Source organism: Rhopalosiphum maidis, chromosome 2, assembly GCF_003676215.2.
Source record: "Rhopalosiphum maidis isolate BTI-1 chromosome 2, ASM367621v3, whole genome shotgun sequence".
Lineage (NCBI taxonomy): Eukaryota > Metazoa > Arthropoda > Insecta > Hemiptera > Aphididae > Rhopalosiphum > Rhopalosiphum maidis.
Window position 1 is genome coordinate 52,316,726 of NC_040878.1, and position 18,762 is coordinate 52,335,487.

At 31.9% G+C, this 18,762-nt stretch overlaps 1 protein-coding gene across 4 annotated transcripts in view; it reads left to right on the top strand.

The window, feature by feature from the left end:
• LOC113552755 overlaps positions 1-18,762 on the top strand; it is a 206,821-nt gene that overhangs the window by 133,783 nt on the left and 54,276 nt on the right. For all 4 annotated transcript variants that reach the window (XM_026955661.1, XM_026955662.1, XM_026955663.1 and 1 more), the window contains one exon: positions 2,844-2,977. In XM_026955661.1, coding sequence (XP_026811462.1) covers positions 2,844-2,977 — 134 coding nt within the window. The remainder of the gene's footprint in view (positions 1-2,843; positions 2,978-18,762) is intronic.

Here is an 18,762-nt window from a genome sequence, read left to right on the forward strand (position 1 = left end):
AACGAAAACATATACATTATATTACAATAAATGTTAATATAAGACGAAAAAGATAATAATAATATAAAGACGTAAAGCGTATTTGACACGGTTTGTTTGGATGCATATACATCTGTGTGTGTCTAACTGTATAATACGTACTGCGTAAGTATATCTATATAATAATAAATATTTTATGAGAGTTAAATGTATAAAAAGAAAATCAGTCCTCAGAGGAAATCGCATCCGAGGCCTTTAAGAGGTGGGCTAGGTCGATCGACAATGCTGTATACTGCACAGTGATCAACAGTTTCTATAGTTTTTTTATCATCTGTTGTTAATATTATTTTTCATTAAATAGTTTACAAATTAATACCAAAATAAGTATAAAAAGTATGCAGTTAACTGATTGAGTGCTTCTTTGGCCGTTTTATTTTTGTTCGTTTTTAATATATCTGACCACCGTCCACTATCATTACTAATCTAAAACTGACTAGGTTAACTAACCTAATACAATAATTATGCAACAAACGTCATATTCGTTATTCCTGGGTACTTAAAAAAAAAATGCAAATCATTGAATATCCAAGTGTTCCGAGATCTCCCTACAGGATGCGAGTCATAAAACCACGACAATGTCATGTATAGTTTGAGGAAAACACAGTGTTCGCCGACCTTATATACTCCTTGTCCGTTGTGTAATTCTACTTATCTTAATAAAAAAATTCGATTTTGCATCATCATTAGCTAGTGCATAGTATTAACGTTGTTTGATTCCCGGCTCGTGATATGCATATAGTCGATCGGTGAGTTTTATATATTATAAAGCGCTAACGCCCAACGATATTCCGAACGATTTGTTGATGTTTCCGTGAGTGATAACCATATAGCTTATGCGAATTTACAATAAAAATAAAAAAAATACAGAACGGGACGTACAATGCTCGATTTTAAATGATGCTACGCCAAAAGCTTGCCGTTCCTTCATACGCTCGTGTTCCGGTTTCCGTGTTTCACGCCATTCTGTGCGCACTATTACACAAAAAACATTTTTTTTTTTCGATTTCGTACTTCCGGTGCATCGTTTAAAATCGATTTCATATACATACTATAGCAACATATCGTCGATACATTATTCAACTGTGATTTGAAAACTCAAATTAAAATAATGATCGAATTTCTACTATGTAACTATATCTACAATTCTACGTAACGTTGAATATATATATATATATATATATATTTGATTTGTAAGTTGAAGGTAACGCGCTACTAATGTTGCTACGTATTAAACACACGGAACAATGATACAATACACTACAGTGCGGCGTAAGCCCGATTTTAGGGTATTTTAGACAGATTCGCATGTGTTGTCTTCATTGCTTTACAAACGTAGTACTGTAAAGAAAATTTGAGTTCATTAGTTTCAATTTTGTATTGTATCTAATCTTTAATAATATATATTAAATTATTAAATAGATCGGTTATACCTAACCTACACAAAATTGAAGCTGTTGAAAACAAATTTGCTATACTGTAACTTGTAAGTTTGTAAGACAGAGATAACATAATATTATCAATATGAGGGTGTGGCGTCCTCTTAAGTTGAATACAATTGGTAATCTCTTTTTCGACAACAATATACATTCTATTATTATTTAATATATTTAAAACTATAACTTTTTGAGAGGCTATTATTATAATATAACCATAGGGCATGTTTGCACCTGAGCCTTAAAATTTGAAATTTGACACTGCTTATTTCCGTGTAATAATTATAACTGACGCGGTAAATACTGTACGGCGGTACACGTGGCCATAACGCGCTGTATAATATATGTGTACATCACATACTAAAAATTATAATAATTTAGGTTTAAATGTTTAATACTTGCATTCGATAACCCGTGCGATAGATACACAGACATTAAAATATCTAAAAAACACAATAATATGTTTGGGTATAGGGTTGGGAAAGATATTGCCACTCCTTCACATCTAACTACTCATTTTAATAATCTATTTTCTTGTAACTAAAATACCACACATTATAGTGATCAGAATTTTACGAAATACGATTATAAGCTATAAGAACTAATTCTATGTTACAAATCGAAATAAGTAACCGACAAAATTATCGACTAGCAATAGTCGACAACAAAAATTGTTATGAGGGGACCGATAAACAAAGAACAAATTAGTTAATAATTATTGTTGTCACTAAGCTGGGAAGATAATTTTTAAATAACTACATTTTATCAATCAATCAAGTACTTAAATCGATTATTTTATTATTTATCAAAATAATGTTTTTTACTAATATAAATGCTAAGTAAAAGTCAATATTTCAACATGAACTATTGAAGTTTAATTCAGAAACAATTATAAGTTTTAACGAAACACTATGTTGAGTATATCGGGACATCGACATTCAGGACACTATATATTCGAAGCCGGCAACCTTAATGCCAGGTTCTGCCGGTAAAAATTGCGAAACACAAAATTCCGTTCACCGAGGGTTGCCATAGAACTTTGCATTCCCAAAAAATGTATCACACAAAATCTACTTAAATAATATTGTGTTAAACTGTTGTCATTTGTGCGAAACGTAGTCCAGTAAATAATAGTAATTATATTAGTAATAAAAAAAAAATAAAATTATTGTTAACTTTTTGAATACTATTATTTTCTTATTGTATATATCGTAAATAAATGGAAAAAAATACATTGTACGAAATCTAAACACCCGCGATAACGATGCACAGCAGCTGTATATAATATAGTTTATTATTTATACGTAATATTCGTATTGTGCATAATATGGTCTGACAATAGTTAATGTTTTCTGTTTTGTTTGTTTACAGCGTGAGTGGCTGCAGAGGGATGTGGACAGAGAGAGGAGACTGCGCTTGGACACGGAGGCGAGACTCAAGGGTTCCAGTTCTGAAGCAGACAGATGCCGTGTCAAGCTGTCGACTTTACAAAAAGACTTCACCAAGTGAGTTGTTTTTATTTGCATTACTATTATAAACATCATTGCTGTCATCGTTTGGTTTTTTTCCGACTATTGCCCACCTACACAGAACACCATGTCGACTAGACCGTAGTAAGGTTCCGATAGTAACAGCGAAAGCTGACGTACTTCAAACTGACAATCGCTTTTGACCGTTATAATACGGTACTCGTTACAACTTGTATATTATATTGCACGTGTATGCGAACATAATAATATTATGTGAATGTATAATGTAGCGTGATGGTGTATGTAGATATAGGTATACAATATATCTACTAATATTATTATTGTGATCGCGCGCAATGCCTTTACACATTATCCGCGTCTGGTATGTAATTTTGCATAATATAATTTATTGTAATAGATATACAGAAAATAGGACAGAGAATCTATAATACGAAGACGCATAATAATGTTATTTTTTTATAAGCTTACTGGTCTTCGATCGATGACATATATTTTATTTTAACATAATCCGCGTGGATTTAGTTGCCTCTGAAATAATTTTTGATACTATATCTATATTATACAACATAACACGTAACGATTGTCTATATCAATATTGCATGTATATCATTACACTTTTTAGGCAAATGTTAATTTGAATTTTGATGTGTCGACACGTCGTACTAATATATATATATATGTATATACATATATTTTTTACTCTTAAGTGACCGGAGCGCGATAATTATTTTATAGTTATGAATTATTATAGCCATTTGTTACGCCGAATTGCGTAAATTTTTTATTCTGTTTAAGGGGGCCATTCTCCCTTTCCTATCTTTTTCTTCTAATTTTAGTGACATTTTACATTTAACAATTACGATAGGTACCGTTTTTCCGCCACTAGCGCGACTAAGCATAGTTTCACAGTTTTATGTTGTACCGCGTAGGCTTACTCTCCTCCTCCTGTTTATGGTTACTTATCCAGATGTCGGTAACGAAGGTTTTCCTTCGAGATCCAAGTGTTGCGCGTATTATATACCTATACCTATATAATATTAGAGTATTATCGTATCGTCGTCGTCACTTTATCAGGATTTAAGAAAAAGCTGAAACCGTAGGATTTTAAAACGCTCACAGAAAAACGTATTTGCGTGCTTTTTATTGTGTGTATAAGTGTGTGTGCGCGTGTGTGTGTATAGCAAAGGAGAATTTTTTTGGCGCCTTTCGCTAACAATTATTGATGGTCGGGGGTGGTGCGAGAGACCCGGTTTTCCCGGCAGTCGCGAATATCAACGCGCGGCTGTGGTGTCAGGCACAAAGCCAATCGCGTAACCCGCATCGGACAGCTAATAAATTGGTCTCTGTCCCGTATATATACCACAACGACCGGCTAGTTGCTTTTACAGCTTTTCGTGCCCTTTCACAGCATGCAGACGTTATAATTATCGGGAGACCTTAATCCCGGAGACGAGTGGGGATGGTGTCGGAAGGCGTGAAAAACAAGCGAAAAAATATATATCTAAAAGAGATCATGTACTTAAGCCATATACCGCCATTACTACACCGCTGTTTTACTTTATTTATATAATATATACCACTCTGCCGGGTACCAAGGACAGTGGCGTTTCTGCGGGAAATCCTTTAAACCACAGCTCTCATTCCATCTTTTTTCTCTTTACTTTTAACTCTCTTTTATCTACCTATATGGTATATTATGTATATATAAATATGTATATTCCGTTTAAAACCCGTCTAACAATTTACATATAATTATCGCTCTTTACCAATCGTGCTGGTTGTTATCTATTTTCCGAAAGGCCACACACAGATATATATTAAATGTACGAAAATAAAATAAACATGTACTGTTTTAGTAGATAGTGCCAAGTTAAATATAATACCATAGTGGGGTAGTCACTATTATACTGTTTTTTTAGATTCAAAAATTTGCCAAATGCTTAATATTAGAATAAAAATCCATATTATAATGTATAATGCTCATAGATTTTATCAGTTTAAAAATGTCAATTATTTATACAATTCATATAATATGCACATATAATAGTTATACTATTGATTTTGTTGTATATAATATAAGGGTCCCATGGAATGGTCTTATATATATATATATGACATAAACCGAGAATAGAATTACATATTATTAATATAATATTAATAATAAAATATATTGAATTGTATAGATCATGTAAAATATTATGATAAATGATAATGTTTCCCTAAAAAATAATAAATTAAAATAAAGTTCATATAAGTATAGCACAATACTACGCCATTCCAATCGGGGTGAAAAAATGTCTAATTTTTAGGTAAAAAATTTTATTTAATTTCTTTACGCTTTCAAACCATAATATAACTGCATTGAATTATTTGTTCAAATTTGCTGTATTTATGACTCTATATTCAACTGCTTAATATTTTAGTAACGATTTACTAAACTTAGAAGTTAGAACTATACAAACAACTATGATAGCCTCTTGATTTTGCTGATGTTTGATAGTACCAATAATGTGTTAATTTATATTTAATAGAGCTTATTTATGGAATATTATAACTCGTACAATTATATTATTATTGATTTATAAGTTTGGCGTAATCTCTCGCTAATATAAATAGTCTATGCACGGGCTTCGAGTTTAAACTGCCATTCGGTGTATTTTATTTGCAAGACAAACGACCGCAAATTATGCGTGGGAAAAAATAAACAAATATGTATACAAACTGCAAAATCTCAATTAAAACGGCACAACCACGCTAAGCGCATAAATCTTGCGGTTTTCACCTCCATCGCGCGTGGTATCCACATTGACGTATATATACATATATATCTATATGTATAATGTGAGCACGCGTATACTCGCTGTAAAATACATAATACAATGGACTCGTTTGTGTAGGTAAGTGTGTGTATGAGCGTGTATATCATATGTATATATATATATGCAGAAAGGGACCTTTGCTCGTGTGAAACTCGAAATTCTGAAAGTACTCACCCGCGACTATCATCATCATCCCACCTGCCCACCCGCCCTTCGTCTTATATATATATATATATATATAATATAACACCCAGCCTTGAATATTAATTATGCTGGAGATTTTTTCCTGGTCTTTGCACCACGTGTATATTGTTGTGTGTGAATACCGTATATACGTAGTACTACGTGCATGGGCGTGTAGAAAAGGTTTTCTCTCTCTTCGTCCGTACGGGTCATTTATTCGACGCAAATGGGGAGAAAACAAACTCGCCGATGTCGGACCACTGCTTCTGCAGCTACGGCTACGACGCTTATCCACCGGAAAATCGGAATTGTTTGGGTTCCGGCAGGACCGACAATGGTATTGGTGGGGATGGTGTTGTAGGCGGCGGGTTTCGGAGTGGTAGGCGATCCTCATGCCCCTGCTATGCGCAGCATATCGTATACATGTATACGTGTTTATACGTATTTATATTATTTAGGGGAAGGTGAATTATATCGAGAGGCATAAAATGCAACCCACACGCACACAATATATATAATAAATATAAGGACCAGCGGCCGTGTCAGCGTTAAATCTCACGTCGTTAGAAAGGTGCGCGTGTGAGCGTAAATGTATATAATAAAAATAATATAATAATAATGTCACCGGGTCTGGCGTAGACGTCCCTCTGCTTCCACGTCTAGTATATAATATATAGATATATGTTTAAAGTGAAATACCGGGCTAAAATATATTATATGTGCGTTCGAAAATAGAAAAGACCCAAAGGGACCACGAGGCAACGACAGGCAATCCCCTCCCAAGTGACTATTATATGTTTAGCATCTACATATAGCGCGTATAGCGTATATATATAGTCAGATTTGGCCACGAATTACCCACTTCTTCTTACACTGTATCTGTATATATATATAATGTGAGTACGCATTGCGTAAATATTATTCTTTAACGACGACGAAGACGCTGGCGATCTATAATAACAACAGATTTTCAGTAGTAAATAATAAAATAATATATTATTCACACATGTGTTAACGGTCGTTAGAATTTATCTATTTTCACGTCACTATGTACCCTGTTAACTAATCGAATTTTAGAAGTTATCTCGTAAAAATCTTTGATTATAATATAATTATTCAACAAAATTTGATGCGATTTGTAACTTTGGTGTTACATCTCAGGTCTATGTTAAATAATTCGTGGTATTGCAGAACTGTTGGTTATAAATAATTTAGATTACCAATTATACATTTCTATGCCACAGTTTATTAAATTATAATAAAATATTTTCTGAAGTGGTTGTAAATAGTAGAACAATTGGAATTAGGACTGCGGGACGTATTTCATACATAACATATTTTACACGCATCTTTTAATTCTGTTCTTTCTCCCCTTTACTGATATCGTCCACTAATGGCCTGGAGCGGTCTTATATGCGTTCTATCCTTCAAGTACGTTATGTACATTGTGTGTCTAGTGCGTGCTATTCAGTCATACGGGTCAGCGTACTCGTTCACGCGTTTAGTTACACACTGCATACACATACTATGTACATACATAGGTACTTGGAGCAATATTTCTACCCCTCAGTTGCAGGTTTATCGTGGTACCTACAACCACGTTGTCTTCGGGATTAATTGGGCGGATTGTTATATATACGCACTCATCGCGGGTAGGTCGTACATCCGTTTTCCATCAGCCGACCGGTGATATAAAAATGGGATGAAAGAGAGGTAGGAGTAGTCTTGATGTCGTTATTTGTGCTCGTAAGTCGTATGTGCACCGCGAAATCCATATTATTTTATTGCTTTTTTTCACGACAGTCTTGAAGAATACGATTTTTGAGGGATAAAAGTTTTTGGGGACGATATATAATATGCAGGGAACCAAACCTGTACATAGGTATATAAACCATTGTTTGCACGCGAGTATGTGGCGTGTTTTCAACAGTGCACGAGAAACCCTAAAGGGCGGATGTACATGCCATACTATGTGTGTATATAGGAGCTTATGTATAATGTAAAAGTAGTTTTTTATAATATCATAATTCATAATATTATACTATGCGAGCATATTTTTTACGAGGAAATGCACCTGGTGCGCGTAGTGGCTGTGTCGATGATGATGATGATGATATCGCTGTCTTTTTTATGAGTTTTCGGCAATTATACTAAGTATAACATAATATAATATAAATATATATATATATATGTAACTAATGTAATATACATTACCTATACGTATATCATAAAATACAAAGCAATGCGAAACGTGCTGTAATCGCGTATATACATGCATATTGTATGTAAACAGTAAACGTGTCCATAGTGAGAGTTCTTTGTGATATCCTTCAAAGACTTCCATGCACCGATAAACGTCATTACCATATTAATAATGTACGAATTTATACTGCCGACTGGTAATATTATGTATCTGTAACTAAATTGACAGTATATAAAACAATTAAACATTAAATTAAATTGATTTTATAAACCCTAACAGAAATATTTATTTACTATAATAAATGATTATTGATTATACATAGAAATCATTGTATTAAGACGTATATAGTGTATACTACGTTAGTTCTCGTTATGTAGAAATGAGATGGATTGAATGGATTTTAGATATACTGCTATGGAACCAATTACTGAGAAGGTTTAATATATATATATATATATATATATAAGCTATATAATAAGGATCCGGTCCTGATGAAGATACTTAAATTATTATAATTGTTTACTTAACCATTGAAGCTTGTCGTTTATTATCAATTACCGTGATATCGTTCAATTAATATTTTTTGGTTCCCATGATTTCCACACAATATAAAATATAAATACGTATATTATATTGTATGTTGAATGTGGAAAAACGCAGTGGCACATTCTTTATATGATATTGGATAACGGCTAGACCGCTAGACAGATATATTAAATGTCGTAAATTTAAAATCACGTCTTTATAGACGAAAATAAATATACAAAGCTTTACGATATCGTTTCGCAATATAACTAATATATATTATATATTATATCACGTGAACGATAACCACTGCAATGACTGTAGTCAATCGCGTCGATATGTCATACCAGCTATACGATATATGCTTAATGGGAATTGTGTAGGGGAAGGTGTTCAGGTCGTGTGTATAAAACGTCGCAGTATTTCCCCTTTCGCGAGGACGAACCGTCGACTGTGAATTATATATTATTATACCGCGCTGCATGCACACATTTCGATACGAATGATTGAACACGCACGCACGCACACACGACTATTGCATGTGCAAAAAAACAATATCATAATAACATAATATGACCGCCACATTACGCGGACAACGCACGTGCTGGCGCACTAGTACTTATATATATTATGTATATACACGGCTGTATGTAATACTATGTATACAATTAATATTATGCAGTCTGATGTAGATCGATGATCAAACATGATTTCGTCGCTCGAGCGTATTTACAACTCGAATTTATAACGTAACCTAATGATAATCTGTACACATTTATTTCGTAGGATACATATATATATTCGATAGTCTATAATTCTAGTGCTCTAGTGGTAGCGAGTAGCGCATTTCTTAGAGGTATTGAAATCTTTCACATTAATACGTATCTCAAAATGACATGTATTATAACTTAGTAATATATACTTACTAGCTGTTAAATTGGAGGATTATTCGAAAGTTCAACAAGCCTCCCCTTCTATTTGAATATTATAGTTATACGATCCGGAGCTGCGGAAAACTGCGTTTGCACGAATTACATTCAAAGCCACTTGTATTTGTTACAATATATTATTGAAACTCCTAACTTATCCATTTTAAAAAAATTCAACCACGCACAAATGCCTCCGGTGAGCAACGATCTCATCACATATTTATTTTAATATGCTTTAATATATGGCTATTTGCAAATATACTGTATTATTATTCTATTCCTGCCTGTATAATTGCAGTTAGACGGATAGACTATATAATAATAATAATAATAATAGGTACTTGACATTGCCCTGCGGGCGACCCCTCATCTTGTGTACAAAGGCGCGATCTCTATATATGTTGTTGTAAATCATTTAAAATTAATTCAGATTTTGAACTATCGTATGCACTGGAGATTGTCAATAAGTTGTATACTATTATAATATTGTATAATATGTATTGCTGTATTGCTGGAGCATGTAAACATATAATATTTCTATTTCACCTTTCCTTATTCGCCGTTTAGTCGTTGACATTAGTTTATTTGCCTTTATTTGCATTGCTGCACAGGAATCCTTTGAATATAAAATACATAGTAGATTTGGATGCGTAAACGTAAATAATATATTTGAGGAAACTAATCAAAAATGATTGCAGTCATAAAGAAAAAAAAAATGTTAAAGAGAAAATCGCGATAAAATCGTTGGCGAGAAACACATCAAATATAACGTAGGTATATATACTATAATCGATTTAGATTTGTTTACGGTACATAAAATACACCGAAAAACGTTTGAAAAATAATTTACGCACGCGTTAGTAGGAAGGTAAACTTACTACAGAAAACGATGAGTGCCGAGAAAATTCGCTCTCGACAAATATTCTGCAGTAAAAAAAAACATCCTGCAATTATCGTATATAATATTATATACAGCCTGTTTGTAATAATCTCTATCAATAATTTTTTTTCATTTAATATTCTTGAAATATGATTTTATTGGAAAATTCAATTTTTATATTCATTATATGTTTTTATTTAACCAAAGTTATAAGTATGTGTTTACAAGGGTGTAAGACTCTATACCTATATTTGGGTATTAATTTCTTATAATAGATAGGTATATATAATATTAATATATTATAAGGATGATTGTACACTTCGTATGGTAGTTACCCTAACGGTGATGATTTGAGCACACGTTGTAATAAAAATAAAAGTTGACGCTGTCCATGGCTATGCGCGTTTATGGAGACAATGCTGGAAATGGGGAAGACCGAAGAAGTTTAGCGATCATGCCATTTAACCGTCGACTTCAGAAGTATATATATATATATATACTCGAGAACGCCCACTTGAACTTCGATGGCGCGTTTGCCGTTTGGTCCCGACAAAATAATGCATCCTCCCGGGGAGATGTATAATAATATAATATACGCAAACAATAATATAATATGGGCTCCGAGGACAAATTGCCCTCCGAGCCTGTCATAAACATTCGGCGCCCATAATTTAGATATTTTAGACGCGCTACGGCGGAAAGGGTCTTTCATATAGCTAACGGCACTTAGGTCGTCCGCCGTTCGTGTCCAGTGGCAAAGGGAACGACTGTAGAGAAAGGTTTATACATTTTTCTCCTTAAACGCCACTCTGATTAAAATCACGCGACTTATCGATCTAGAGCCCGCACAAGTCGCGCACTATACGGTTGTCCATCCTAGTCGTGACCCTCATTCATCTCCGTCACACGGTGGTGTTATTCGTCTTAATGTCGTTGTTATCGCCTCGGATTTTCACATTATTTTTCATGATCCGTTGCAAATGTTTTCGATTCTCGCAAAACTAAACCAAGATAACGTTTTTAATTTTTGGATTTTTTTCTAATTCCTTAAATAATGTTTTTTGTGTATATATATATATATATATGTATATATTGTGTTTTGAAATTAATTTCGTTAAAAGTTAAGTTAATTATTGTAAAGTTTAAACTGTTATAAGTATAATACGTTTTTAGATATATAAACTTTATTATCCAATATCGTATTCATCTGTATAAATAACGTTCTTGCTCAATAAATTAACCATTTGTCGGATACTTTTTGGATATTTGATTGCCGCATTCGCAGTTAGAGTAGTTGAAAATTATTCGTAAAAGCAATAACGCATTAGAAAGTAATATAAAACGAATGAAAAAAAAAGTCAACTGACTATAAAAAAAGTACGTTTGAGACGGTAGTTCTTATTCAAATAAAAGTTGATCACTCTTTGGCGGGTACTCGCTGACTTTTTTTTTATTTCCAACAACCTAAACCATTTTTAACGAACATTTCTCTGTCAGTAAATCCGGATAGTGAATAAAGAGAAGGAAAAGGGTAAATTCTTAAAAAATTAATAAAACATAATTTCCTTTTTCTATATATACACAATTTACAAAACATATACTTCATAAAATCATAATGTTCTATCTAGATAAATAAATAAACCAATTTATTACATGCAGCAAATTAGACAAACAGACATCAAAGAAGTGCTTTTTCGATTTATACACGAATATACGTATATATAAATATTATATTATTGCGTTTAATATTAAAACATAGTAATAAACTCATAATAGTAGTCAAATAACGTGTCTGACGATGCAGCCTTACAGATCGGGTAATTATTAATTTAAGCGTATTTTTGAAATCCCATTATAGGACTTAAAACATTTACGTTTTTATAGAGATTTATACATATAAATACACACACACACACACACACACACACACACACACACACACATATATACTTATAATTCATACATATATATAAGCGTATAATATATAAATATATATATTATAAGCGTCTTATAAACTCGTCACAGTTTTCCATTCCCTACCTTCACCAACCATCGAGATATATTTTCAAATTCAAGAATATATATAGGTATACTATATAGATATAATATAATACGGTTAGTGGTGTACTAGCAAGGTACTACTACATAACGCACTCATCAACGACGGCTAATTAGCGATGCGATGTTGTTGTGTGTGTGCAACACGATTCCATTAAACATCAGTGCAGCGGAGCGGTAGTAATAATACATATTATTATATCTTATGCGCATGTACGCATATTATAATTATACCGACGACGACGTCCTCGAGCAGAAATTTCGTCTGACATTTAATTTGTCAACGTACCTACGCCGGTGCACTTTATTTCCACCGTCTCTCTTTGTCTATCCGCGCGTCTGTCATTCTCGCCGTAAAACTCCCTTCCACTGTTTAATCGGCTTATCCCGAAAAAAAAAATTAGTCTGAGCTCTTCGGGATCGCGTTGCACGATGCGTTATGCACTCGCAAACAAAATAACACTATACTGTACTATAATATAAATTCCTGTGGATACATATTACCTATTCGTTACAATTTATATTAATATATACTAAAAAAATATTTGTATGCGGCCTATATGTCGTCATTGAATTCTCGCATTCTCGGAATCGGACGTTCGCTCTTTTACACAGCGATCAAAAACATTTCAACGCATCATTATAATCTTGCAAAAAAATTCATATCCATGTACAATAATCATGGTAAATTCTTTCGAAAACCTTAATTGTTTAGGTTATTCTATTCCGTTACGTATAACTTATGATTTGATTCGACTGAATCCGAATATCAATTATAACAGTTCCTATATACTTACAGACTACGACTTTTACAAAATCGAATGATATACCTATTGGCTAAAATTCTAATAATTTACAGATGAACTTCAAATGCAAATAAAACCAATTTAATTTATCGTAGGTATTAGATCTATTAATCCAGTGATCCGCCCTTTATCTGAAAAAGAGTATTTTTTATTTGAATATATTACTTTTGCGTGACAAGTTTCTAATCAATATATTGATTTACAATTTTTTAATATATTTTAATAATAAATAAGTATAGGTACTGCTGTTTTTGAATTGTCAGTTAAATACAATGATTAAAACACAATATATAAATATTATACCGTAGGCATTAAACCGGTTATAATTTTACCGACTATATGTCTATATATTACGGAGGCTTACATTATATGTTTAATATGTAAATCAAATAATTAAACGACACTAATGTACGAGATAAAACTTATTGTAAGAGATTTAAATGCCGTTTTTATTAAATGGATATCTATAAACAGTTATTATTATTTTTTTCTACCCACGAAATTGAAATATGTAGTTAAAATCATTACAAGTTCCGGTATACGGAGGTTATATTATATAGGTTATATATTTATGCATAAATTATGGCCCCTCTTTGTTTCTACAAAAAAAAAAAAAACATCTTTCTTAATTTTTACAAATTGTTATTCAACGATCGGTCGTATATAAATAAGTGACGTACTGACGTAAAACTACATATTAAATAATATTCAATGAAAAATATAATTAATTTGTAATTTTCATTTATGCAAAGTGAAACGGAATAATTATTATTTTTTTTTATATAAAAGCGCATCAACGAATCGTAGTATTATCATATTGGTTTTAACTTAAAAGTACTTTTATCTACAGGATTAATGTATAAGCTATAATTATAACTTATACGCATAAACCCAAGTTAAACTAAATTATATTCAACACTCTGTGTTTCTTCTAAGTTTTAATAGAAAACACTATAGGTAATCACAATTTCCATATTTATTTTTTGAACAAGAATTTAAAATTTTAAAATTGTTGTTATTATTATGTAACGACCATGCCTAAAGCTAGAATCGGTTATTCCTACAATTGAAAAACTTGAAATCGATCACTTTAAATAGAACACTTTAAAGCGCAGGTAAAATATCATGTAATATCAATGCCAATGTAAATGCAAATTGGACCTTTTTTTAAATTTAGCGACTGTTTGAACCAAATATAAAAGTAATAAAAGCTCATACAAACTTTCACGCACTGTTGTGACGTTTAGCGGTATACCTGTATATAGAAGGCGGTATACATTTCGGGCTAGCTAATACATATATTCGGTAATTTCACTTAAGTACGATGAAATATACACAGAAACCGAGTTGGTGGGTCCTACTCGACTACTTTTCGAGAGGTGCGCGTATTATATATATAATAATATGTATTTGCGAACCTTTTTTTTTTGTTATAATTCTCTTCATTCTTTTTTCACTACCCGCAAACGCGCGTCGAGTGGCCGTTGAAGTATTATTTTTAATGTTTTCATCGAGCTGCACTAAAAGCCAAGCCGTACCCGTTATATTGTTTAACAGGAAAAAAGTGAAATCAATGCTATAGTGTAAGACTCTATATTATATGTACAATGTGCTTGGTACTTACGATCGGATTCCGTCTCTGCTACCGTGTACACAAAATGTATCTTAATGTATTGTTATTATGGATTGATAGTATAAAATTAAAAAAAAAAAAGATTTAAAAATGACTTTTTTCTTTATTTTTAATGGAAAATTTACCTATAACAATTTTAACATTTTTAAGGATGTACTGAACGAATAACAACATTAATTTGATTTTTTTAAATAATAACAACTATTATTGTTTTCAATGAATTTTAATATTATGGTTTTTTTTGGTTTTTTAATGTGAATAGTTGAATCATTGTTGTTCAATATCAACGACGGTCATCTAATATAAGGCTTTTCTGGCCGTTTATATCGCATTCTGTTAACATCGTATTAATGCCCACCTGCACGATGAAATAGTGTACTTGTCCAATACCAGACAAAGCATATTAAGTCAAATTACAGTCCATTCATTTAAACATTCGTCGATTTATATTGTAGCATTATGTTATGTCATACGCGCATAGACCTTGCGTGCAATGAAACGTTAGTCGAATTCGTTAGAATAATCGTTCGCAAGCCAATAAGCTGTTACAGCAAGACTGAGTACGAGTTAACAAACACTTATCAAACATTAAACACATATATATATATATATATATATAGTATTTGTATATACATCCATAGGTTCGTATTATTTATTTAATTTTATGTGATGGCTAGTGATATATTCAAAAGTATAATACACTATTGAACCTTTTTAATTTTTAATATTTTATAATAAGCGAACTGTTAAACTTTGTTAGGAAAATCGAAAATACGGAAAATTAAAATAAATTTATAATAACAAGTATAGTATTTTATTTTAATCAAAATTATTAGGTAAGTTTACTGAGAGAGTGTAATTAATTAAAAAATGAACCATTAATATAGTATTAATAATTCAGCTATTAAACTTTCCATAAAAAAATCCTACCAAAAGTAATTAAAAAAATATCTGTTAACTACTATTGAAAAAAAAGTTGATTTGCTAAATTTTGATATAACTGTCTTTAAACATTTTAAAATTTTTATGGGAAATGTTACTGTTAAGAATAAATGAATACGTCTTTTCTGTTGTTTTCTACTTTCCGCGTCATCATTAAATAATTTTATAAAAAATAAAAAACCTACGCGTGCAATGACATAAGTAATACCAAATATATCTATGATTATAATAATAACATCGTCGTCGTTTGGATGCCTTCATTAACCACACATATTCGTTTCGTCCGAGACTCTCACAAGATCGTTTCGTGTACCGGTAATACGTGTATTATACTTTTACGACCTCTCCCACGAACTATCGTATATGATATACTATATGGTATAATAATATTATTATATAATGTGTAATGTAATAATAATTATCGTGATCTACCCATATAGCGGACACGGTAGTACATTACAATAATCGCGGCTACGTTGTTGTATACAAAGATGATGACGCTTGTTAAAGTGTTTGAATATTATAATAGACGATTTTCAAGAAATGTTCAAAGAATATAAAAATTTAAAGATTATTCCCCCAGACAAAAATAATTGTTTTTGTTGGTATTTAGTTAAATTATACCGAATGTTTATAATATGATCGAAATATAATCGAAGTTCCTGTACAGCTAAAGTTAATTTGGTCAATTAGGAAAATTTGATTCCAGAATAATAATATTATAGCACAAAATTTCACAGGCAAAATAATATTTCTGAAAACCCGTTTTTTTGGGTTTCTCTACTATTAATTTTGTTCACCCTTATCGTGTCACCGTATAGATTTTGGCGAAACACACTTCCGCCCAGAAAAATCGCCTAAAAAAATAGCATGCACTATATTACTATTGTCTATAAGCCTAGACTAGTTCATTGTTTGATACGTGAGTACGCATGCAGAGAGAGGGATTCGTAGGTACACAATGTTATTATAAAATATTATTATTACGCGCGTGCAGCGTCCCCGCGGCAACGGTGAAATCACCCGCGAGGGAAAAGAACCGCACGCCGCGGTGATATCGTTTCGGCTCGCGCCGAATACAATCTATACCCCGCCTTTATCATATACGTTATTATTATTCACGAAATGTTTGTCGGATCGATTTTTCACGATAGCTCGTCACTATTCGACGAGATCGTCGTACCCAGACAAATGCAAGAGGGAGGGCTAACTCTATGTGAAATAATAATATATAATATTATGGTTATTGATTATAGTAGATATAATATGTCTGACTGGACCCGTGAAATATAATTTACGGGCATTCTCCTCGTTAATTATTGAAAAATACTGATTTTAGATTTAAATACGTTTTTACGACTGTTGTTTAAAAAAAAGACACCGTAATCATAATTTATAGGTACATACTACAATAAAACCTCGATAAGATGGGATCGCTTGGGACCATGCAATTTTTCCGTGTTAACAGGGTTTCCGCTTTGACAGGGTTCAAAAAAATTAAATTTGAAAAAAAGCACCAAAGAAAATTTCTGAGGTCCAGCGGTCGGTTATCGTTTTCCCTTTGTTGTTGTGGGTCGACTATTACACAATAATGACACAAAATGATATACAAACTTTGGCAAGTAACTTTTAACAAATCTCTCAATTGTTTTTTTGTCACACACTAAAAAAATTTAACTGTCTATAAAAAGTGTAATTAGTTTATATGGCTCTTAAGTATATAGATCTTATAATTGTATTATTATTCTATAGTATAATTAAATAGAGGACGCATGTTTTCACTATGAATTTAATCAATATACAATAAAATATAATATTATATATAATAATAATAATAACTATTCCAATCCGCACTCATGTGTATTTTATGTATTTTGTCGCTAATACCATTGTATGAAAGCAGTGTGGCTTATTTAATACGTAGCTTGTCAGACTGAATCACGTCGACCGTGTGATAAACATTATAATTAATATAATATACCTGCATAGTACGTTGAATACGGTATGTAATATTATAACGGCAAAATAAATATTAACTCGGAAATAATATTATATTATGTTTTGTGTACTTCCACGTAAATCGTTATTTAACAAAAGTTTATTGAATTCCGTCGAGTTTATTACAACAGAGCTGGTTATACGAGTATGTATATATTAAAGTTTATATCAATATATATATATATAACAAACTTTGTTAAAAAAAAAACTTGATTTATACAATTATTTGCTGATACGCGCGTATTATATTATTATTATAGTATTTTAATCGATTATTGGTTTAGAATTTAAAAAATAAATATCGTTCGCGTGCGAGAAACGAGGAAAAATACCGCGACCCACCCCGCTGATATACCCGCCTACAGGATATTGACGACATGCGATTTTAACGTGGAACAAACAATAATCAGTTAAACAAAAAAACTCGTCGACGGAATCATATAATACTCATCGTATATATTATGTACGTCGAGCTAATGTACTCGTATTATATATATTTTATAACAATACTTGTACGCACTCAGAGTACCGGATAATGTATGCGTATTTCCGAGCTGCGATCCTGGTGCAATAGGTACCCACAACATTATATATTACCATTATAACCGATAAATAGTATAAGCATAAAACCTCGTTTCGAATAATAACTTATACACGTCTGCTGCAGTAGGTCGTTGAGTTTAAATAATTGGCAGGAAATTAAAAACAAAATAAATCTAATATACCATCAAATATACGATATAATACGTATTATTATTATTATATTATTATACGTTCATCGCGGTTTTGTGTGTCGTTGAAAAAAACGTAAACGCGACTACAAC